The following is a 26,393-nucleotide window of genomic DNA, read 5'->3' as shown; positions in this document are numbered from 1 at the left end:
TTGAATTATTTTATTAAAATATATTAAAAAATAAAAAAAGTGTCTTTAAGAAGAGTTGTAGGATTTTTTGAATTCTTTGAAAAAAAGTGTCGATAAATAAGCCAACTGAATAAGAGGAAGACTTCAAACTCACTTCTATATCCAATGGAATTTTTACTCTAGAAGCAACCTATGACCTTCCTAGGAAACTGTATTGGGGCAAGCCACAAAGTGTATTTTCATGCCTTCCCCACCTCTAAATTTATTTGACCACATGTATGCGTAGAGGGTAAAAAGAAAAAGAAGGCCACAAATTTTGGGCCCAATCAGACAGCCTAATCTGTATTTTTTTTTTTTAATTGGCAAAATCTCAACTGTTAAAGGGTTTTACCTCTCCTACACATAGCCTTTAGCCAGACCAAACTCCACATTGTGATTCATTCCGAATGGTGCAGTTTTGTTGGTTCACATCCTTTTACCTCGTTTTCTCCACACTGAAACTATCTCTTGCCGTGTGTCTCTGTGGAAGGAAAAAAACAGTTAACAGGAAGTCAGTCAATCATTTAATCTTGATGTGGCATTCCAAATCACGAGACACACAATGAGGCCTTCCCAAACTTTTATCCAGTTGAATTTTGCCACATGTTCAAGCATATGTCAGTCATCCTTTGACATTAAAGTCTCTAAACATTGTCCTTTCTATATTGCCTGATGTGTGACTCTTTTTTATTACATTCAATACGAAAATGAGCTTAATTTATTTTTATGTCGATGTTAGTGCATTCACATTACATTTATTGATGAAAGTTTATGAATTTTCTCCATTTTCCACTATCTTGTTATAGAGCTAGACTCATGATTGGATCATTATGCCTCACAAAATGTGATGTCATAGTAGTGATAAACACAACTTTGGGGGTTGAAATTTCTTCATTGTTGATTTGAGTTTAATGAACAAAATTTATAAACAAATACTCATGAAATAATTCTACCGAGTGATGAGTACGGATCATCTTTACAGGGAACATACAATAGGGACTTAACTATCTCTAGATAGTGACTTGGATAGAATGAGAAGGGATACATATATGGTAAGAGTTTGAAATGCAACGAAAATGGTGAGATGAGATGGAGAGTATGAAGTACTAACCTAGGGAGTGATGATACATAAGAAGAGACTTACATGAGACAAAGCGAATGAGATGAGTGGAAATGAGGCAGTAAGAGAGGTAAATATGTAAGGAAAAGATGGTGGATGTGGGAGATGAGTGAGGAGGTAGATGGATAAAGAAAGTAGTTAAGGGTTTTTTATTTAACACGGGATGAGATTGTGACAATGTAAATGATGTGTGATGTGGATGATATATAGTGAGAGATGATGGTGGATGGCATTGAGAAAGATGGTACTGATCTAACTAGTGTACGTGATAAAAACCAATATAAGGCCATAGACTAACCTTAGATTCGTATGTTTGTCAGGATCAAGGTGATTTCCTAATGCAAATCCTCCCCTCCTCGTCTCTCTTGACTCTTTCTAAGTGCTCAAGACACCAGGAACGCCCTTAAAGTTCAAAACCTCACACTCTTTCAATTTTCCTCTCTAGGAGGAAGTGAGCCGAAAGATCTTCTGTTACAAAGATTGGGGCTCAATTTTATAGATCAGAAATACAGATGAATGGATAAGGGAAAGACAAAGCTACCATCAAAATTTCAACTCAATCAGCCTTCTAGATCAAAACATATAAAGCCTTAAAGTTGGATAATTCTAAGCTATTGATTTCATATAACAATTTTTCTATTCTCATCCTTGTTTGTGCTGCATCATCACTTTTTGAGTTTTGTCTTTATTTTGTATTAAATTCAATCATTGGCTCAAATTTGCCTACATTATCCTCGATCTATGGCTTGCGTTACACCATGTGTTCTTTTAGGTTTAAAGCAAAAGAAGGAATACCAGTTTAATATAAATAACAATATATTAAGAGAGTGACACATGAGACATGGCGACACATCAATGCATGTTAGGTCAATGCATTTTAAAAAAGAACCAATTAATGATGAACACTTCAGTGCCATGTGTACTCATGCATGCCACATATAACACGTGGTGCCATGTGTACATGTGCATGCCGCATGTACACATGGTGCCATGTTTCTCATGACAGGTAGGCACCACAATTTCTCACTAGTCAAAAGGTATTAAAAAATAATTTTAATTGCATGGACAGCAGTCAACGCACAAATCATCGCCAAGCATTTAGAAAATCTTATGATTGGTTGGTGCCAATCATTCATAGGAATAATCAAGTGGTTGTCGCTCAATGAATCGAATGGCAACACGTAGAGCCGTAAATTTCAAACCTGAAAATACATTTATAATAAAAATACTATTAAATATAAATCCAACAATACAAATAAATATACACATGTTGACATAGACAAATGATATGTTTATGAATATAATGTCAAAAATAGGGAACATCATATGTTTATGAATATAATGTCAAAAAATAAGGGTAAATCATATGTTTATGAATATGATGTAAAAAATAAGGGAATATATATGTTTATGAATAGAATGCCAAAAATGGGGACAATCATATGTTTATGAATGTAATGTCAAAAAAAGGGAAAATCATTTTTTATGAATATAATGTCAAAAAATAGGGAAAATCATAACCTAACTCAAAAAATAATTTTCTTTCAGCATGTGATGTAAAAGAATCCCTTAAAATACTTAAAAATTCAAAAAAAATCAAAAAAATTATGAAAGTGGATTTAATCATTTTGGACTTGATAACCCAAAAATATAAGCAATTTAATGAAAATAAGAATGTGTGTTATCACTGAGTCATTTCCTAATAATGGAAAACTCAGTCATTAACACAAACTTACATATGAGATCATGAGACATGGTAGAGTGATATAAAACAATATTACATCATTTAAAAAAAAATAGATGCCTTAGTAAATATAAAAATATTTTCTACCAAGAAATTTTAATTCAAAGTTAGAAATCTTTTGAGAACACCAAGAAAATCTTAAAAATCATAGTATCATATTAAATATGAAAATATGGTTTTTTGGGGGCTTATATTTATGTAATATGCATAATATTGATAATGTAAGTTTATTGTTATCAGGACTTAATAACATTTATAAGAATGCCCAACCTGTCAAAGAAGCTTGATCCAAATTTTTATTCTTTATATTTCATCCCATTCAATTCTTAGATATTTTGCTAATACTAGAAAAAGCATAGTGGTCTTTATTGGACCAATTTTATTGGACACCATACTCCCAACGTGCATCTATTATATATGTTTGAAATGTCTCCCCAAGTTATGTTGTGCCATTATTTTAAAGTTACCCACATCTTCTGGGAAACAATTTTTCCTCTTTGCAACTTAAGCTCTCTTCCCCTTTTAATGCTAACTTCTGCCTGATCTGGCAGTTTGGGATGTCCATCTCTTATGCGGGTTGGAAATACTAGCTAAGTATAATTTAAATATTTTTGCCTGAGCTTTGGAAATGCTGGATGACGGTTGGTGGTAGTGGGCATGGATTGAACATAGTAGGGTTTGCCAAACATTAATTGTGATTACAAAAATAAATAACAATGTATACATGCCAACAAGCTGTAGAATGGAGTGAGAGATGTTGATAGGTGTTACTGTTGATATTCCTGAACTGGTGGCCGTAACTTTGATGACTAGCATAGATGATGCTGGTGTGTGGAAATATGATAACATTGGATATTTTCTAGGAAGGTAATATACAAATGTATCAAAGGAAATTGAGCTGAAGAAGATTAAAGATCACACTAACCTTGTCGTCATATGCCGAATGGATGTAATTGTGCTTTTTCTTGATGAATCTTGATAAGAATCTCCTCTCCTCAAATCCTTCAATGTCGAAAATAAAAAGTGAATCCAAACAATATTTGGAATGATTAAATCACTTTTCTAAACTTAATTAGGAATAAAACAAGGGTATTTTTTTTTAAATGATGTGGAGCCTCCATTAAATAATTAGAGATATGGAGAGATAGAGTAAATAAAGATAGAGATGCCCTTAACATTTTAGCATGAAAATCTTTTTTTATCACCATCTATTGCACCTATGAATTCACTTTACTATTATGATGGTATCTATCCTTGAAATTGCCAAAAGAGTTAGAATCATTGGCCACACAAATCAATGCTTTTAATATGCTATTTTATGTGTCCTAAAAATACCAGAAAAGTGTCAAACATGGGTACAAAATCTGTATTTTCAATCTGCTTCTGATGCGTATCTTCAAAATTGCAAAAAAAAATAACCAGTGGCATGAAAAATCTGTATTTAAACCTTGAGTCTCATGAAATTTAGCCATGTAAACTTTTAAAAGGATAAAGTAAAAGGTGGTTTTGGTCATTATATGCATCCCCCTTTGTCTATTAGTTTTCTATATGTGCAAGAAAATATTTAAAAATACTTTTTAATCAGTGGTAACAACCAATGATTCATCGCCACACAATTGAACCCAATTGCCAAAAATAGCGGAGCATTTTTATACATTATAAAAATCATTTGACATCAAAATATATTCTAATGAATACAGCTATGTAAAAAATCCCAAAAATTGTGAGACTCGCAATATCAGTATAAAATCAATCAGTTATATTAAGCTTAAATGATGTTCATTAATGATCATTTGATCATACTAACATTTAAAATCTATGGTATTATGATTATAACTAACATGCTATTTGTGATTATGAAAACTCAAAATTTAATTGGAAGCTAAATACTTGAATTAATTAAAGAGAAGTGACTTATGAATTATGAATAATATACTACTATTCAGATCATAGTTTAAAGGAACAAAAAGCTGAAATGAGGTATCAATGATTTTAACATAAAATTTTTAAGTGAAGTTCGATCAAGTCAAAGCCACTGATGGACATAAAGTTAAGCACAATAAAGAACTTTAAGGTGTATAATTCATCCTAATAATGACATCACTATCCATACAATTTTATATGTGTTATTTATATAGGATAAAAATTAGTATTATCCTTATAATTTTGAGTTATATGCGTTCTCTCAATGGGGAGACAAAGTTATAAGTACAAGTGAAAGTGTACTGTTTATTTTCTTCAAATAAATTTTATTTTTTTCTAATTTTTAATACTAAGTGAAATGAGATTCCACTAGGTATAATAAAATATATTGTCCACCAAGAAGTGGTGAGTATGTGAATATCCCTTTTATTTTACAATGAAGTTTTGATCCTCAGAAAATGACAAGTATAACTATAGTCGTAAAGGCTTTTCTAGAATACATATGGTAAGAAAAAATTCATTAGAAAAAATAATAATTACATCAAATAAAAAAATATATTATTTAGCATAATAATGATACTTCTGAAATTTATTCATAAATATAAAAGTAGATAAATGCACCAAAAAACAAGGAGTACAGTAAAAAGATGGGCGTATTCCTCCTTCCAATGGAAATATTGGATTGAAATTAAAATGATAGTTTTGATAACCATAAAAATATAGAATATGAATTGATCAAATATGTAAGCATAAAATATATTTATTACATAACTCAGGGGAAATTATCAAATATGAATTTTCTCTTAAAATATATAATTTTGCATAATATTATCTGAAAAAATATTTCAAGCTACTTTATATATATATTTTAATACCTTATATGAAAATATCTGATCCTAATTCAAAGGTATTTATTTGGGACCAATTGAATTGATCAAAAAATGGACATAGAAGTAATAAATTAGGGATTTTCAACTGAAATTCTTAGGACAAAGGCCCAACTATGTCTCTCTAAGAAAATCAAAGAAAAATGCATCTAGGAAAGAGATAAGGGATCAATTTAGGGATTGAAAATGTATCAATATTATGAAATAATACAAAATGAAGGAATGGTTTTTCTTATAATTATTTTATGTTTAATTTAATTCTTTATTAAATTTGTTAGTGCTTAATGAGGCTAAAACAAAATAATTTTGACACAGTATGTCTGTTGTTGTTTAGTAATGGTTTTAGCCTGTTGTGTTTTTGAAACATACGTTTTTAAGGGTAACATTTTGAATGAATGAGAAAAGAAACATAAAAATTATGATAAACATATTTCATTACCACAAAGCCGAAAACACTGCAGAGAGTGAAAAAAATCATCTAATTATTATATTTCATTGTTCTCTTATAACCTAGACATTTTTAGTTGAACTACTTAAATATAAAAAATACAATGTCCTTGACAATAGTTTATACGTGTAGCTCAGGAATAAAGCAAATAATATGATGGATTTTTTATTTCTACATGGATATATTTTCTTCAATTTATCTGTAAAGGCTAGATTCATTTTTAAAGTGCATTTTATTCAAAATAATTAGTTTCAATACTTATAATTCTTACAAGTATTTTCAATGTTAATGTTTAAATTATAATGTATGAAATATAAATTAATTTCATATTTGTAAATAGATTCACAATAGGTTAAATTTCCGATGATATCAAAGTTATTATTTTCTTCCCAGGTTACACATTTACTTGAAATCCTCCTGGCGTGTCGCATGCTTCTTGAAAATACCTCTGATTTATTTTCTCTCATATGATTTTCTCAAAGGTGCCTTCAATTTAGGACTTTTTTTGTTCCTTTCACCTTTGATATAAAATGAACCCAATGTCCTTCAATGGTAAATAAAAGAAATAAGTTGAGTTTTTCTTATTTTTTGTTCGTAACCATATAGCTATGGTCTTTAATCCTATGTCATTTATTTTCGCCCTCAGGATTCTAAGGCCAGCTGGATACTATTCCATTATCTCTTGGACTCCATTATCTCATGGACAATTAACATTTCCATAAATTCATCCATTGATATGTTCCCCATATTGATTTATTCTTGAATGTCGGTGACATTCATATTCTGTTACCCTAGGAGGATGACCTTCATGCTTTTAAAGTCATCATGTCATCTAAATAATATTTATAGTCCTCATATAACAATCAAAATCATTTTTAAAAATATTTGCATGGAAGGTCCCATCATTTATATTTTCCACCCTGTAACCAGATAATCACATAGATATGCATGAATGCACGCATAATCTATACCATTTTTCACTTAATTAGTAGAACCGAACATGATATAACAAGTATTACCTCAGAAATCATGAATCATATTATTGTAATACAAATTATTTTATATCATTTATCATAAAGATACACATTATTGGACTACTCCCCTTGAGTGCCCTCAAGTTAAGTATTAGTATTCTAACATTTTGTTTTATACTAAATGTAGTGTTTAGGTAAAAAATCTATGGGTATTTCAGGAGAAATTAAAGAGAAAGAGGACCCATAAATCTCTGGGGGGATGAGTTCAAGACCTGCTTAAATGGGCCCAAAGACCAGAAAAATTGCTCTGGCCTGGTCAAACTCCACTAAAGATGTCTAAGCCATTCTCCAATAACACAGACATTCACTGCTTAGTATCATACTATTCATATGAATGTGTGAGTCTAATTGATTATATATGAGTGTTGTCATATCTCAAATTGGTTACTTATGAATATTAAGTGTATTATGAAGTTTAATGTTATTTATGAATATTTATTGACATTAGATTATTATGGAAAATGGTTTTCTAAATTTATTTACTAAATATTTTTTATGATTTAAGAGAATCTTTATGGTTTGCTTATGAATTTTAAGTGTCTTATATATTTTGATGTTATTTATGAAGACTTTTTGACATTAGATTATTATGAAAAATGGTTTTCTAAATTTATTTATTCAATAATTTGTATGATTTAAGAGAATATTTGTAATTTATAAATCCGTTTTTGGGATTATACAAGATACTGCCACATTTTCCATCACAGTTCTCAAAGGGGTAAACGTGCCAATAAATGGACATCAATCCAAGTAGTTGAGTGGTCAAATTTGACCCTTTCTTATTTTATGGAGGTGTAGAGATTGAAGAATGATGTAAACCAAACAACAAATGAGATATTTAAATTCTAATGAATACAATTCAAGGAATGGACTTGCAGGTCAATCCCAAAATTTTCCAATTTTTTACGAAATAAGTGTGATCTAACTCTACCTAGTACTGCCCAAACACCGACATGCGTGGAAAATTTCTAATCCCCAAAAGGGACAAAATATGGAGGATATGTCTGGTATCATAGGTTTCCCCAAAGCGTTAAATTCTGATTTCTTTGGTATGATATGTGAATATGAAATATGATTTATTTGTTATGATATTTCATACATAAATAGTCTGGTTTTTTTGTTATAATCCTATCTATAGATATATGTGGCAGATAGTGATTGGAAGAACCTTTGTGCAAGAACATTTGCACAAATCCTAGCCCACACACGGGGACTATAGAATGAAGGTTGGAGCAGACAATCAAGGATTCATGATGAAGGAACTTGAATTATGGAGGAAAGAGAAAATGATCCAATGTCATATCAACTTGAAATTTAGGGGGAAGCTTCATCTTTTCCTCTGATTTCATCCATCTCAATATATTAATTACAAAAATATGAAAAACCAAAAAATTGATGCAAATATATGTGGTCGTCAAGCCAATCATACATTTCATATCTCGTTTAATGTTCATTAATAGAACATATTTATTATAGTGCAAGTGTGATGCTTATAATGAAGTCCATGACTACATGATCTGATTTAATAAATTATGATGAGATTGTAATATAGAGAACACTAGTCTTTAAGCATGTGTTCTAAATATTCCTACTTGAAGGATACTCAAGAAGGACATCGAAGTATCCGGATAGAATATGACTATCTAGCCTCGCTCGTATGATGAGTATGGTCGTTCTTGTAGCCATTAGTGCGGAGACACTAAGGATAGATAGTGGGTGCTCTTTAGAGGAAAGAGTTCACTGAACTCCGTATGAATCCCTGAATGGTATTATACCAAACTGTCAATCAGGTTGATTCACGTCACGGTTATGTAAGTGGTCCTTAGACCTGAGACACCAAAGACGTCTTGTGGACGGACACTTGTACTGTGACTATGACCTAGGTGTCGTTAATCATGGAATTATAAATGGTCTTAGTTCGGGTGCATGAAGAAGTTCATGAAGACGATTGAGTGGTCAAGATGGGATCGTCCACCCTTGATATAAGAGATGACAACTCATGGATGATAATGCGATGAAGTCCTTGGCCAATGCAATGAAATATCGGAGAAGAGTTTTGTGATGATTTCCAAATACATTAGTACTAACTCGGATGATCGATTAGGGTTTGACAGTTCACCATACCCTAAATTTTTCCTAGGAGTGTCAAGTGGATGAGGGATTATACATACAGGGTAGCAGATGATGAACAGGTTCCATGAGTGAGTCGATACACACCCCTTTGTATCTTCTAGAGCATGAGGTGTAGCTTGGCACCCCACGTGTTGGAGACTTAACCTGTCAATTGGGTTAAATCGATCTGATATTAATTAATCTATATGATGATATAATTAATTAATTTAGAAGGCCAATAAATGTTAATGGGCCTCTCAAATCATTAACTAGACTGATCCATGCGCTAGAGGGTCACACACAAATGATCTTTAGACGTCGAAAGGTATACTTATGTTGTGAGGGTTTTATAAAAAATACCCACTTAGTATAAACAGGGGAAGGCCCTGAACAAAATTCACCCGGGCCACAATTATTGAGGAGCCTTCCCCTTCTTCTCCCTTCTGCCAATGACTCCTCTCCACTCCTAATGCGATTGGGACGGTGTAACAACATCGATGGAGGTTGAATGGGGCTCGTCAACGAGAAGGAGGAGATCCGATGTGCCGAGGATTGCGTGAATACGTCTAGAGGCTGCACACTTGAGCATCTAAACTTGTTTCGCTTTGGGATCCAAGAAATCAGAGATCCGATCCGTGCACAAGTTCTTCATTTAATGGTTTTATCGATGTTGTTTGATTCCATTTAATTCTTCCACTACATAATATTTTGATTTGTTCATCCATGTCAAGGCTTGTAGAACCCAAGAGTGGTATCAGAGCCAGATTTTGCCTTGATTTGGATGAAGGACGACATTGGACTGGTAAAAAATGGTTAGCAAAAACTAGTTTTCACAATGTTTTGGTTCATTCCAATTTGAAATGATGTTCCCTTCCATTCTAAGCTAACTAGAGCTTGAACGGACATCATTCATCTTAAACATGGCCTAAGGCTTCCTCAGAGCATAACATACCATGTTCAACATCAACGACGGGATCCACTTGGCAGAACGGGGCCTCTGGAAGGCAAAATGGGTCTTCGTTCAGCTAGAATGGGGCTCATTGGGCAGCGGCGGGCCATGACTGCTCAACGGAAACCATTGGCGGCCTGGAGTTGGCCTAATAACCGCCATGGATGGCAGGGTACACCTTTGGCTGAGCAGGTACCACCTAGCGTGATCTAGGTCAGAGTCCAGATCCGCTATAGTTGGGCCCCCATGTTTAAACATGTCCTATGTGTCGGATGCCAGCTAGACAAGCAGCTAGCAAGGTCTGCGCCATGTAGATGAGTGTCCCACTTGGCTTGCTCCACCTGGGGGACCGACCAACGGGGCTCGCGTCACCTAGGGGGCTGCCTTGCATGGCAGGTGCCACGGAGATGGCCGGCCAGCGGGCCCCACGCCAAAGGGGTGCAAAAATATATAGGTTGAAATATTAATCTAGAAAAAAATATGATAACATTCAAATAAAAGAAACTAGAGATCACAAAAGCCTTGTTGTCACTTCCCCAAGGGCCGAGTGGTTCTCTTTCCCAAAGATCTTGATGACCTTTGAACTCTCTCTCCCACAATCTTGTAGAGTTTCGCACAGTTCTTCATTTCTTTCAAGGCAACTATATCTTAGTGTTCTGCTGTAGACAAGGCTTCCAAATCATTGTGTTCTATTATTAACCTGGCAACTAAATCCCAGCGTGCTGCCTCTTACATGGCAAAAAAATCCCAACGTTCTGGCTCTAACATGGCATCAAAACGTTCTTACATGGCAGCAAAAAAATCCCAACTAAATCCCAACGTTCCATTGTTTTGGGCAGTCAAGAGGCTACCAAACCCACCATTTTGCATTTTTTTTAAGTCAACTTACTCTTGGTGTTCTGCCTCTAGCTGGGTATCATAGTTGCGGTGGTCTGGCAGTCAAGAGGTTACCCAATCGCATGTTTCTAGATTTCTTTGAGTTAACTACATATAAGTGGTCTACTGCATATGAGGCTTCCAAATCCATGTTTTCTGCTCTCAACGTGGCTACCATATCCCAGTTTTCTTCCTCTAACATGACAACAAAATCTTAGTGTTATAGGCTGCCTAGAGGTTCCAAACAACATCGTTCTACACTTTTTGTAGGCTATTAGCTCTCCACTAGCTGCTGTTGACCAAATCCCAGCTCCATGTGTTCTGCTCTTAATGTTACAATCAAATCCCGGAGTTTTGTCTGAAACATGGGAACAGAATTCCAGTGTTTTAAGCTGTCAAGGCTACAAAATCCCCGTGTTTTGCATTTTTTTAAGGCAACTGGCTCTCAGTGTTCTGTTGTTCACCAAATCGTAGTGTTCTACCTCTAACAGGATAGAAAAATTGTGGTGCTCTAGAAGCGAAGAGGTTTCACACAGTTCTTCAATGAAATATAAGGAAGAAGGCCAAGTATGCTTGAGTAGGTGGATAATTCCATTCCTTATGTGAAATGTTAATTACCTTACAAATAGAAGTCATATGTTTTGAGGAGTGATTTGCTTTTTTGATTAAGCATAGTGATAGAAAGTCCAGGATGGGAGAATACTTTGGACACATGTATGGAGCTAGCCCAAACATGTGTAAAAATAACTTCATTACATTATAATATCATTTCCTTCCCGTAATATATTAATTTTTCAGTTATATTCCAATAACTAATGACAATCTTTACATGCATAACTTATTCACACATTTTAGATATTCCTATTACAAGAAATTAAAAGAAAGGAGCTTAATATCAGACATCATATGTCAATCTATTTTGTTTCCAAAGGAGGACATTTTATTCTCATATCCTAGAGAGATACTTAGTTTATACTAAGAAAACCTGGAAGTTACTTTTTAATTTAGGAAGAGGATGAAGCTACATATCTAAAAATATATTAACTCTTGGAGTAGAAGGCATAGAGGTAAGAACTAATTTGACTATAGAGTTACCTCATTTATCACTCTTAATAGGTATCCTTTCCTAAAAAATAAACAATATTTGATAGAGAATATTCACAGATATCCAACGAGTCTGAAGAAGCCCAACCTAACATTGGATTTTTACTTCGACTACTACACTATAATCATCTCATGTTCATTTTTATTAAATTGAATTGAATTAAAGATTAGATTCATTTTTGTATTTAATATATTATTTTATGATAATATTTTCTATGGACAGTTAAAATTGCAGGATATTTCAGAAAAAAATAGAAATTAAACATACAAATTATTTATTTTTATTAAACTCCAAATATTTTTACTTTTAATATAAAAATTCTACCATTTTTAAAAAATTAAAAAATATGGAAACTAAATTTTAATAGTGGACGAAAAATGGCCATAATAAGCAACACTATAAAAAATGCAGAGTTCTTTTTATGTTTTGATAAATAGGTAATTACTGTTTCTGATATTTTGATGAGTTTGTAGAGATTCTGGTTTACTGAACTTAAGTTATATTTGTTTTGAACAATGCATATTTTTTAAAAATGAAGTGAAGATAAGAATCAATATTGTCATTTTGGTGATGAAACTAAAATTATAGACTCACACTGGTTTTAAACGATGCATGTTTTCATATTCAACTATTACAAGGGTTCAACTGTATGAAAACTTCCAAACCTTAGAAATGCATTGTTGTAGGTACACCATAGAAAAGAGACCAAGAGCTTGTGATGAAAACTCAGACGTTAAAATAATGCATGTTGAATCAATTTGACTTCAGAATCCTAAATTTTTTTGTTCAATTGATTTGTTCAGAATCAATTTATTGCTGATCTGTCAAGGTTACCCCCAATTTTATCATTCTATACCTTATTATTGCAGACCGGAAAATGATTACCTCAAAGAACAAAAGGGAGGAAATATTTGTAGTGCCCATTGAGGAACACGAGAAGATGAGACCAGCTCAGAAACCACACTTTGAAAATCAGATACAGCTCTTTTAATCAAATATTTCATTATTTTAATACCATAATTTGAAATATGATTTTGCGTTTTTGAGAAATAAATTCCATGAAAACTTTTATATCATTAATCTGAAATCTAATGTTTAGTAACTTGAGAACTAGTAGAAAAAAATACACATTCTCCAGATCACTGGACCAATGAGCTTGGAAATATACTATTCTTTTAATTTTTCAATGTGAGATTGGTGCATCAAAGCCATAGATGCATCCACTTTCCATGTAAAGGTGGGTATGGGGAGGCATTGATAAGCCTAAATTTGGGTAAGAAAATATACATAAGAATATTTTTTAGAATTAAGCTTATGTAATGAATTTATAAAATTCCCTTTTCCAAATATAGAAAGTATAGGATGAGAAAGGGGTCGAACCACAGAGAGGCACTTCTCAAGAATTTTTATCCTAATATTTATGAATTAATTCAAGAATGAATTAATTTTCCTACTTGATGGGGCTTAGTTATGCTTAATTTTGTTTTTTAATTACTCAAAAGTAATTAGAAACTTTATATTGATCTTAATATTTTAGGTCAGAACATTCTGGAGATGATGATTTTAATTCTTGTGTCAAAGAAAATCGGATTTGTAAGATTCAAGTAACGGTGATTTATCAAAAAAATTTTTATGTATTAAAATTGGGAATTAATAAGCAAGAAATTGATTTTGAAATTGGGCTTGAAGATGGATGAATTTTTGAATGAAATTTTGGATTTAGGTATTTTAGACGTGGAATTGAATTTTTCAATAATCAATTTCTAGATGTAGAAAGAGTTAGTTGGCGAGCTAACTTAGAGAGAGAAAGTGAAAAAATTGGGGGAAAATGGATTATAAATGAAACTCGACTCTAATCTAGGGATCTAAGATGCAATATGAGATGAGAATTAATGCAGAACTGATAATTTAAATCTAGATATTGAATCAGATTCAAATTCCAATCCTAATCACCATTCAAATCCTCTCCAAGGGCATGTACATTTTGCCCATGCATTGACATTTTGAAGTCGTTCAAGAAGAAGATCAAATATTGAAGATGAAACTTACAACCTTGATTCTTGAAGTAAGATCTGTGCACTTCAGAAGCAAATCCTATGTCCTTCCTGGCCAAACAACTTGGGGGAGAGCTTCCTCGGTTGTTTTCCCCTTATTCTTGACCTTTGGTTTATAATCGAACCATATGGATCGTAGAGGGTGAAAAGATAAACCTACCCTCAAAATGTGAGAACAATCAGACAGCTAGATCTCAAGATATTGCCATTTTACTGGCGAGTAATCTCAACCATTGGATTCTTTTATGTCTCCTCCACGCAGGCCCCAGGTAGGCAAAAATGTCACTTCCCAATTCGCTAGGCATCTTCCTTATTTTCTCCACTCTCAGGTCGTGCGCTGCCGCATTTTTGCGCGAAAAAAGATGCATTAATTCTCATTTAAAGAAGAGGATAAAAGATACCTTTTTTGATTGGTTGGTAGCATGCCACATCACCTGTTATGTGTCGGGGCGCCTCATTTTCAAATAAAAATTAATAAAATAAGGAATCTTATCATTTTCATAAATGCACACGGAGCATCAATTCGTCGCGTGCATTTATTGTACGCAGCTATCGATTCTCCACATGCATTTATTGCATGAAAATGCCAAAAAATAGATTTACCTTTTCCCCTCACTACTCGCGCCAGGTAACCATCGAGGCGATGATCCGCTCATTATGGCATCGTGCATTGTGATGCCATAATGGGCCTATAAAAAGCTGATTTGGCGCATCCAATCATCCAATATTGAAAAGTATTCAGTTATGATTTTGAATTCTGATTGGGTTATTACATAAATTTGCTTGACCATAACACTTTTGATAAATTTAAAAATCAATAATTGATATACTTAAAAATTCATACACTTTTGATAAATATGTGTATTGTCTCATTATCTTGTCAAAATTTGATTCAAATCTGTAATAACATAGAGATGATTGCGAGAATTATAATTCTCGATAAACTGGTTAACATATTATTGTGTTGGTTTTATCCACACACTTACTTCGTCCATTTAAACTAACAAGAAAGTTACACCATTGACTTGGTGATTGAATTATATTTCTTTAATTTGTAGAATATACTGTGATGTATTGAAATGTTATTCTGACTTTGTGAATTAGTCATATCCATCAGAATATCTGTAAAAAATAACCTTTCAGGACTGAAAACTGGAGGGAAGATTAACAAATGAGGTGAAATAGAGGTAAGAACATTATATTCATACAAAGGGCATGATTATTACAATGCGTTTCTATCGTTTGTAGCTTCTCTCTGTTCCATTTCTTCGTATTTCCTAATTGATTTAGGTATCCTTAGTTTGTATTTGGTGTGAATATTTGTTAGAGAGGGTAGAACAGTTAGCGGATGGAGCCGAATTGTGGCCTACGTCAATGTAATTTTTTTGTGTAAGCCGAAAACCAAAATATATCATTTTATCCGAATGACTATAAACTTCAGAATAAATAATCTATCAGACATAGACTTATGAGGAAGTATGAAACAAAATTAAAATATTTATTTTTATAACCTAATGAATCCCAAAAAATCATCTCTTTATTCAAAAAAGTGATTTAAAGGAGATGAGAAATTATATATGTAGAAAACAAAAACTTTCAAATAAACAAAAGTTCTATACAACAGTCGGAGCTCATAATATCTTTATAAGAGTAACAAATATTACCAGCCGATATTTCTTAAAACTCTATGGAATAATTTTGGTCTGCTAATATGTACATAAATGAAGCTGAAAAAGTAAAAAAAATGAATAATGGCGACTGTAAAGAAAGATTTTGTTCATATCATGCAAAAGAACTATGGATATTGAGGAATAATAAACATAATAAATGAACTAGATAATAGATGTTGGACATATGTACATTATAAAAGCCAATCAAATATTTTCAATATTATTAATTATTCAAAAATAACAAGGTATTCAATATTATCCATGCATGATGCTCATTACAAAGTCTGAAAACATATGAAATTGCTAGTGAATTAGGATGTGATCATTATGTGATTATCACATTTTAAACATATACTCTGAAAATTCAGATGCATAGGATATCTTAACAAGACATCAAAATATACTGATAAAATAGTAGTATCTGCATCCACACATTTGAAAGTATGGTTTCTCCCATAAGCCTTAGGGTGGAGACACTAAATACAAATGATTAGTGCTTTTTCTTGAAAGACATCACTGAGTTGATCGGTATAAATCTATGTATAGTATTTTATCTGTATGATTCCATGTTGGTTTATGTCACAAATGTGTAAGTGGATGATAAACATGAAATTAGGTTTAAATATGTCGGAATAGTTTCAGATTCATGAAAAATATTTGTACATTTCTTTATGAGTATAGGGTATGGGTTGAATCTACATAGATAAGTTATTCAAAAACTGAATTATTTTACTTGATTTTCATTTTCTGTACGTTTTTTAAATGCGTAGAAATTAAATAAATTTAATGAAAGAAACTAGTGAAAGTAAATTCCGAATAATTCTTGAAGGTGAAAAAATATTTTCCCATTAAACAAAATTTGTTAAGATTTATTTTGGTAATTTCTTAGAATTTTATATCAAAAAATACTAATTAAGTTTAAACAAAATACCTTAGCTGATGCATCGGTACTGCCTGGTGATGGTAGATTATGTCAAGAGTGACGGGAGTTCATCAGGGTTTGCAAATAATCACCATTAATTACAGTGGAAATGATGATGGATACAGATAACAAGTGGCTCATTGGACCATAGTGCTACTGGTTATCACATAAATGAATGAAAAAGTTCAGGGGATGTGCTGAAAAGTGAGGTCCGAGGCAATTACCTAGGGAGATACACTAGGAAAAATGAAGAGAAAGTCAGATTATAACCTTGTGGTCACATCATGGATCATGATCACTACGATGCGATCCTAATATTTATCAAATATTTTGCATCAAAATATGGAATTGAAACCACTATTTACATGTCCTTTGATTAGATGCAAAGCCAATGATTGGCATAAATCTGTGATTAAAGTTTGTGCGCAATCATATTTTGCCATGTGGTCTGAAATAGGAATAAAATAAAGCCTGTTTTTCAAAATTAAATATAATATCCCCCTTTGTTCAATCACGTTGTTCCATGTTTTCTAGCACATTTAGTAGGTTAGATGGATAAATTGTAGTTTAAATCATGCAGTTTTCTCATTCCACTACATGTTTCTTGAGTCAAATCTCATTCATAGCAAAGTAAACCTGGTGTATCCTTGGTTGCACACTTTTTAAGCCTCCCAGGTGAAGCTACTCATTGGTAACTAATCATTCGTTGCATCCAACAATTCATTGCAGCTAATAGTTGTCGAAGACAATAACTGATCGCATTTAAGGATTGATTGCAATCCAAATGGATCAGATTGTAACAAATGACAAAGCAGCTTTAAATCATAATAAAATTCATTAACACATATATCAATATTTAAATAAATCCAAAAAATAAAGCTTGACTTACATTATAATTTATTTAAAATTTTGATGTCAGTAATTTTTTATAAAAATAAGAAAGAATTGAGAAATAAATATCACTCTAAAATATTATAAACTATTTTAACGCCAATAACATGAAAACATTATCACAGTAATGAGAATAAACATGTAAAATATTATATTTTAGTGTTATAATCAACATATTATTTGTGATTATCAGTGGTCTTTGAGGCATCATATATGTCTTCTGGATGGATACTAGATTTTTGACTGTGATATATGTGTCCTTCATAGGGGGATTCAAAATAGTCTTAGCTAAGATGGAGCTACAATTCAACAAAAGTGACTATCTGGTCATGAAGGGATCCTCCACTCTCATTATAATAGTACAATGATCAAGGAAGATCACATGAGGAAGGTTTTGATCAATGCATCAAATCAGGTAAATATTTATATGATGATTTTCCAATGCATCAATTCTCACTACGATTAAAAATTAGGGTTTCAACTTTGACTGTGTTAAGTTTTTTTAGGAGTGTCATGTAGATGAGGGATTATATGTTCATGATAACTGATGAGAAAATGATGCCAGGAAATAGTTGAAGAATTAATATATAACTTCCACAGCATGCGCTGTGGCTTGTCGCCTCATCTCCCGTCCTGTTGACATGACCTATCAATGATAATAAATTGATACACATCTGATTGATCTATTTAATGTATATAGTTCACTAAGTGGTTTAGGCTATATATGTTATTAGGCTTATTAGGCCATTGATTAAACTAAGTACATGGGCCTAGAGGGTAGCACATGTAAGATTTATTTGACGTCGGTGGATAAAATTAAAGTACATGATTTTGTATGTAAAAAAGTTTTAAGTATAATAAGGAAGTCCCAAAGAAAATTCACTCATAGCAGTAACTCCTTGGATGTCCCTCCCTCTCCTTATATCTCAAACGCCCTCACCTTGTGGTGCAATGATAAAGGGGAGACAATATTCCCCCTAGATGTTGGCGCTTACAATTAGAAGATGAGTAGGTTTGACATGCTTGAACACTATGGCTATGAAGACGCCAAAAACTAATGTGGCCCACGAGGACTCACTAGATGAACTAATTATTAAATTAGGGCATAACGGTGTGGAAGAAATTATTTAAAAAATAAGATATAAAATATTCAGTTATATAATTTATAAAACAATTAACAATGGTTACCCATTTTCCTTATATGTTGACATATTCGTCACGTGACCAAAATATGCACTAATGATTTAATTTTTTCTAAATTTTCTTGAAATCACTTCTCATGGTTGAAGGTGATGGTTTTTTAATGTAAAATGGTAAAAAATTATTTTTATTTTATATAAAAGAATCTTGTGATTATTGGTTTGGATCATACATAAGTTTTACATGCAAAGTTTATGAAAGTCTAGTTTAACATATTTATTTAGTGTCTGCAAGGTTACTAGATTTAATATAGCACAACATCTGGACTTAAATGCCATGAAAATTATCTTAAAAACTTCACCTAAGTTGAGTAGGGTCAGGTAGAACCGTTGTTGCCTGATGGGAACTTCCCCCATATTGCTATCAATATCTTCATGTCGCACGACCTCTTAACATTACACCACTGAATCCCAAAAAATGATGAGGGAAAGGTTTAGAATCTAATCATTATCATACTAATAAATTTTAATGATATTTATATTTTTAACATCACCACATTATTTTTCACAAGATCTGAGAATCCAAAGCGGTGATCAGATCCTATGAGAATTCTCAGCCTTTTTGTTCTGGTTGGCTATATGATTTTCATCTTCTGTAAGTCATGTTGGTTACAAATTATGGGTCACCTTGCGTTATAAACAGTAACCTAGAAGGGGAGGAAACATCATAACTATTGGAGGTTTACTAGTGGGACACAACTCAGAAGCTGAGGGTAGAGTTTTTTTTTCTGAATAGACATAATTGTAAAGGACATAAATTGTTTCCCTTTAGCCAGAAAATATCCAGTGTTCATTTCATGGTTGAAGTATAAAATATATCATTACAAAAAATTAAAAACTAAAAAAATTATAAATTAATCATCCATCATATAGGAATTTATAAATGAAAAAAGTTTAGTAATAACATTATCCATCACCATCTGTCAGTTCTTTCGTGAAAGTTAGTTACAGTAGACGACGATACACTAAATATTGCAGGCAACAATGGCTTTCAATTTCAGGATAGTATACAACATTCACAAGTAAGCTCTCCACAAATGATGTCTGTAAAACTATGACAAAATGCTTTTTGTATAATTTTATGGTACATAAAAGTAACGTTCGAATAAAAAAAGTGTAGGGACAAAGCCCTTAGATAAGATTTGTTCCCACATGCCAAAATTGAGATGGACATCGAAGAAAAGGAAAGCATTTAGGGTCCTAGGACCTTATATAAACAAGAATCGCAACATAACATATGTTGACGAATCGAATTAAACTTGATGCAAGTTAACCTTTTCTTCTATATTTTAATAAACGAAACATATTTAGAAGTGCCGGCCGCCGTCTCTGTTGCAGAAGGCCATGAACGTGGTGGGCCCAAACTTTATCTGCAGATGAGCTCGAAATTGTTATAAAAAAAATCTTGACGTGTTTTAGGGGAAAAAATATTCAACAGATAAAATTGCAAGTGCCCCTGCGACAATGCTCAGTCCTGATCCACAGGTAACTTCAGGCAGCCAAAAAACATTGTAAACCTCCTGTAACTCTTTCCTATGGGGGAGAGACGAGAGCCAAAGAAGCCTCCGCCATACTTTCGTACGATCGATATGACTAAGATTTAGTTCAAGCAATGGGCCTTAGCAGATAAATTCCCACCCCCCACGACGCAACTATCTGTCAAGAAATGAGACACCCCCCAGTCAACTAACTGTAAGGCAGGACTTATGGCCGCCGGGGTGAATAGTTAGGTGGCGACGAGTGGAACCAAGAACATTAGGTGATACAGAACGGACCGGATGGTTGATCAATGCCAGTGCAACCTCTTTTAAACCGAAGAAAGAAATAGCAAGTTGGTGGAGAGCAGGAGAGAGGAAGCCAGAGAGATATGGAGTCCACTGCCGCGGCCTCTGAGCCGTTGCTTTCGGACTTTGCCTTGACGAGATCGAAGGACGTCGAGGAGCTACTCGCAGCTGGTAATCTGAGGTGCCAAGAATCGTCTCGGATCAGCGCCTGGGAGCTGAAGAACTTATGGCGTTTGTCCTGGGCATCGATCATCGTCCAGGTCTTCAACTTCTCTCTCAGCCTGGTCACGCAGATGTTCGTGGGACATCTTGGCGCCACCGCCCTCGCCGGCGTCTCCATCGCCAACGTCGGTGCGCAAGGCCTCGCCTTCGGAATCATGGTAACTCACATTCTTCGTGGAGTTAGATCCCTTCCACTGTGATAAAAGCTATGGCTTTTAGCAAGGGCGCTGCTTCTCTTGTTACACTTTTCTAGGCAGATCTTGCTTTCCAACGTCCTCACTTCCAAACAGCTCTCCAACGCACTTTGCTTCGATGGAATTAAGTGCTAGGACTGAGGTAACGAGGGGATACCATTCTCCCCTTGGATTTAGCCGAACCCACATTTTTTGAACCTGTAACTTTTGGCTCTCTGACGCGACTTGATGGAAGTAAGTGCCTACCATTATGCTGGACACTTTAGCTAATTGCAATCCTCTACTTGTTAAACTTTTGTTGGCTGACTCAACTTCCCTGCAAACAAATTTATGCGTTGCTTGTACTGGGCGTAATGGGCAGCATCCTTTGAACCCCCAATCTCGTTTCTGATAACAATTGATGGCATTAAGTGCTAACACTATGCTAAAAGCTATAGCTGATAGCTAGGGTACTACTCTTCTTAAAATGTTCTAAGCAGATCTTGGCCTTCTTAAACTTTTCAAACTTCTCTTGGATTGGGTCCAACGCACATCTATGGATCTGCAACCTCTGCTCTGATACGACTAGATGGAGTTCAGTGCTTACTTCTCTTCTCAAACTTTTCTTGGCAGATTTTATCTTCAGCACTCTATTCATGGATAACTAAAGATTATTTTTCTGATCGTTGACATGAATTTTGTGGCCTTGCTGCAGCTGGGCATGGCGAGCGCGGTGCAGACGGTATGTGGGCAGGCCTTCGGGGCGAAGAAATACAGTATCATGGGGATCGTCCTTCAGAAAGCGATATTCTTGCACTTAGTCGTAGGGGTGGCGTTCGGTTTCCTCTACTGGTTCTCAGGGCCACTGTTCCGGCTTGTTAGGCAGTCGGACGCCGTTTCCGCCATCGGTCAACGTTACGCAAGAGGGATTATTCCTCAACTCCTAGCTTATGCCGTCTATCTTCCCATGCAACGATTTTTGCAGGCTCAGAACATCGTCAACCCCATGGCCTATATTTCTGTCACAGTCTTCTTCTTTCATCTGCTTCTCTGCTGGGTCGTCATGTCGGTCCTTAAGTGCGGTATCGTTGGGGCTGCGCTGTCCCTTAGCTTCTCCTGGTGGGTTCTTGTCATCTCCACCTGGCTTTATATTGTGCTAAGTTCTTCCTGTCGGGAGACATGGACTGGGCTCTCCATGAAAGCCTTCTCTGGGCTATGGTCTTACTTGAAACTGACGATAGCGTCCGCCGTCATGCTCTGGTAACTGCCTCCTTTGTTATGTAGTTTTTGTTTTTGCTCCTTGCATTATAATGTGACTGTGCTTGAGATATGGACAGCTTGGAGGTATGGTACAACCAGGGTATTGTTCTTCTCACGGGGTTCCTCCCCAACCCAGCTATTTCACTGGATTCTGTCTCTATTTTGTGAGCTTCTTAGCCTTAATCTTCTTCAACCTTTCGTCTTTCCGGTCTTTATCTTAAGCGATTGATCGTTGCTTTATGGGTCTTCTCCTTTCAGAGCGAACTACTTGTCGTGGGACATGATGATCATGTTGGGCCTGAGCAACGCCGGCAGGTGCGGCTATAGACAACTCTTTAAAATACATTTAAAGCGATATGGAGGCGTTAAAAGGGGAAGATATATGTTTCCCTCTCAATATCCTTTAATAAATAAAAAACGGCTTGTGTCCCTCTCACCGTTGATTGTCTGCTTTTTTTCTGGAATTTGTCATCTGCTACCATATGATATGTAGTATTCGACGAATTTACAGCGTGCGAATCGGCAACGAGCTGGGAGCCGCTAACCCTCGAGTAGCGAAGTTCGCTGTTTTAACGGTTGTAGGGACATCAGTGACATTGAACACGGTAATCGCGATTACTGTTTTGATCTTCCGGTTGGGTCTTAGCAAGATATACACGAGCAGCGAAGAGGTCATCTCCGCGGTCACCACTCTGATGCCGCTACTGGCCATATCAATCTTTCTAAACGGCATCCAGCCGATCCTCTCAGGTTGGGATAGAGTAAGTCAGCCATACATCGCAAGTTCTGACACTTCTTTTGATAATGGTGTTCGGTTGCGGTTACATCTACAGGTGTCGCGATTGCAAGCGGTTGGCAAGCAATTGTCGCGTACGTCAACGTGGGGGCCTATTACTTCATCGGCCTCCCTGTTGGATGCATTCTGGGCTTCAAAACTAACCTTGGCGTTGCTGTAATCTCTCTCTCTCTCTCTCTCTTGCTTTCTCTATCTGCCTCTCTCTCTCTCTCTCTTGCTGTCTCTATCTTCCTCTCTCTCTCTCGCTGTCTCTATCTGCCTCTCTCTCTCTCTCTCTCTCTCTGCTTCTCTTTCTCTCTCGCTGTCTCTATCTCTCTCTCTCTCTCTCTCTCGCTGTCTCTATCTGCCTCTCTCTCTTTCTCTCTTTGCTTCTCTTTCTCTCTCGCTGTCTCTATCTGCCTCTCTCTCTCTCGCGCGCGCGCTCTCTTTCTGCTTCTCTTTCTCTCTCGCTGTCTCTATCTGCCTCTCTCTCTCTCTCGCGCGCGCTCTCTTTCTGCTTCTCTTTCTCTCTCGCTGTCTCTATCTGCCTCTCTCTCTCTCGCGCGCGCGCTCTCTTTCTGCTTCTCTTTCTCTCTCGCTGTCTCTATCTGCCTCTCTCTCTCTCTCGCGCGCGCTCTCTTTCTGCTTCTCTTTCTCTCTCGCTGTCTCTATCTGCCTCTCTCTCTCTCGCGCGCGCGCTCTCTTTCTGCTTCTCTTTCTCTATCTCTCTCTATATCAATCTCTATATATCTATCTCTCTATTAACCTGACGAGAGGGTAACTCAGAAAACTTCATTTCCGCCCAGGGGATCTGGTGGGGAATGATTATCGGTGTCTTTGTCCAGACTCTCACGCTAATCATTATTACAGCAAGAACAAACTGGGACATCGAGGTAAAGGACGATGAAGTTGCCATCTTTCTCCCTCTGTTTGTATATATAAACATATATTTATACAAAGTTTTCACTCTCACTGTGACTCAAAGATTATCTCCCGACTTGCAGGTGGACAAAACCATCGAACGCCTGAAGAATGCGGAATCGGCGGATCGCTTGATGGGAATCGATGATCTTAGACCTTGACGGCCGTTTTATTTTTAATATTGTGAGCTATTTTTCTTCAGTTGATCGGGTCTTAGGAATGGTTTGGCGAATCCGGCAGATCTCCTTTGACGAGACGCAGCCCACCTTTCGGAGATTCATAGTTGTAGCTCGGTATCTTGTAGTAAATTGCATGCTATTGAAAATTCAATTTGGATCTGCAGAGATAGACGGCGGCGCAGTCTTTTTATAATCTGGAAGGAACTATTGGACGGAAGTGCACTTATTATTTAGAATAAGCTACTGGACGGGCAAGTGGCGCGCCGAAAAACAAGATTTTGCAGTAAAATTTGTAGACAAACGGCTAAAAATAAATGCGAAATAGTGAGTGGATAGACAAACGGCTGAAATAAATGCGAGCATTAAAATAATCGTGCTGCAAGTAAACAATGACACGAACGGTGCCCTATGCGTCACGTAACTGTTGATTGAAGGTGAGAGAGATCCACGAATTGCGGAGCTCTGAGATCATTCGAAGGCTATTCTACATCGTCTTAGAGATTCCCTGATCGAAATTTAGCTTCTGCATTGTCTCATCAATCCAACGTTTATTTGTTGCAGGCAGTAAGTTCCTAAATATAAAACTTTAGGGTTAATACTTAAGCTTAACATGCATTTAATGCAAATATATTGATCAGGAGAGCTCAGATATAAAAAGGGATGAACAAGGTAATACAATTTTTCAGATAAATATTGAGAATTTTTTAATATTTTTCTAAATGTATCTTGGCATTCTTCCATTGCAATGAAATATCTTCCCTCCACTTTTCTGTAATCCCATAAAGTAATTGCCCATTGTTATCCAGCATCGCACGATATATCAAATATAATATTAGATAAAATGCCAATGTGTATATACATATATCTTTATCATCTTTTCTCAATCACCCTGACATGTTGGACAGAAGTGTGAAAAGCTTCGGATGTCCTTATATTTTGTCATAAGTGATTGAATAAGATTCAATCTTTTTTCCTGAAATTCTAGAGATATCAATTGAAGCATGCATGGTACCTTGAGGGATATTAGAATCTGAAATGATTTCAAAGCTCCGCAAAGTACGTGAGACCTGTACCATACTAGACTCAAACCTAATAATTGGAAGTTATCCCTAGGCAAAGTGATAGCTACAGTCTAAATTGCTTATTCTCTAGATTCCTACAAATACATATGAGCCTAAGTAACGCCAACTGGAAAATTAACTAAATTTTATACAGTCAAATCAGAGTTTCCATCTCCGATTCTATCCATTCTAATAGTTATCTACTTAGCCCAAAGGTCCATCTTTTCCCTCATGTTTCAATTCTTACAATTATATAAATAGAATTTATAAATGTAGCTGAGTTCATAAATATAGATTATATCTTACACGTAATCTAACTCCAACCATTAGTTTTACCCATGGTCCATCACTAGCTGTAGATAAGTGCATAATCATTTTCATTGACATCCACTTCAGTTGGAATGACACGTAAGTTTGTAATCCAAAAAGTGAAAATCTGAAATATCCTAGATATTTTCAAAGATAACCAAACCATCATGGGCTTTCCAAAACATTATGTGCCAATTGTACATTTCACACATATTACAACCCTAATATAGACTTATACATAAATATTCTATCACGAAATTCTCTTAATCATCACCCAAACTTATCTCCAAGACAAAAATCTTATGATTTATGCGGCCTAAAAGCAAACCACACTCCCATCTTCCATTTATAGTAATTGAAATAAACTTATTAATTATTGTTGTGCGATGTTTATAATAAAATTCATCAATACATTTTAATCATTAAGAGAATTGTGATAAACTCATAATTGAATGCTCACTAATCTATAAAAATGTTTTTTACATATAAATAAATCAAAATATCTGAATATAATAGCATTATCTTGTCTCACTCGTATGTTGAATATGAATGATTGTGTAGCCATTAGTGTGGAGACATAAATGATTTATAGTGGGTGCTCTTTAATGAAATAGTTCACCAAAAATAACATATGGATCCCCTGGATGGTATTATACGAACGTGTCAATCAGATTGATTCATGTCACGGTAGTGTAATTTGTGCTTAGACTTGAGACACCAAAGATATCTTGTCAATGCTTGGTTGTGTTCTGACTGT

At 34.9% G+C, this 26,393-nt stretch overlaps 1 protein-coding gene across 2 annotated transcripts; it reads left to right on the top strand.

Annotated features, from left to right (window-relative positions):
• Positions 1-20,704: 20,704 nt before the first annotated feature.
• TT12 (MATE efflux family protein) lies at positions 20,705-24,435 on the top strand. 2 transcript variants are annotated; one of them, XR_013580911.1, is made up of 8 exons: positions 20,705-21,116; positions 21,847-22,391; positions 22,469-22,555; positions 22,650-22,706; positions 22,903-23,152; positions 23,225-23,343; positions 23,973-24,059; positions 24,171-24,435. XR_013580911.1 is itself a non-coding variant. In XM_078572712.1 (8 exons), the coding sequence occupies exons 1-8, from the start codon at positions 20,820-20,822 to the stop codon at positions 24,246-24,248; spliced, it is 1,509 nt and encodes a 502-aa protein (XP_078428838.1). In that variant the 5' UTR covers positions 20,709-20,819; the 3' UTR covers positions 24,249-24,435. The 2 variants fall into 2 exon arrangements, 1 of the variants encoding a protein (XP_078428838.1); XM_078572712.1 differs by having other exon boundaries at positions 20,709-21,116; positions 22,903-23,141.
• Positions 24,436-26,393: the final 1,958 nt, after the last annotated feature.

The sequence above is a fragment of the Wolffia australiana genome, chromosome 3 (genome assembly GCF_029677425.1).
Source record: "Wolffia australiana isolate 7733 chromosome 3, ASM2967742v1".
NCBI lineage: Eukaryota > Viridiplantae > Streptophyta > Magnoliopsida > Alismatales > Araceae > Wolffia > Wolffia australiana.
This window is presented reverse-complemented; position numbering and strand designations above follow the sequence as displayed.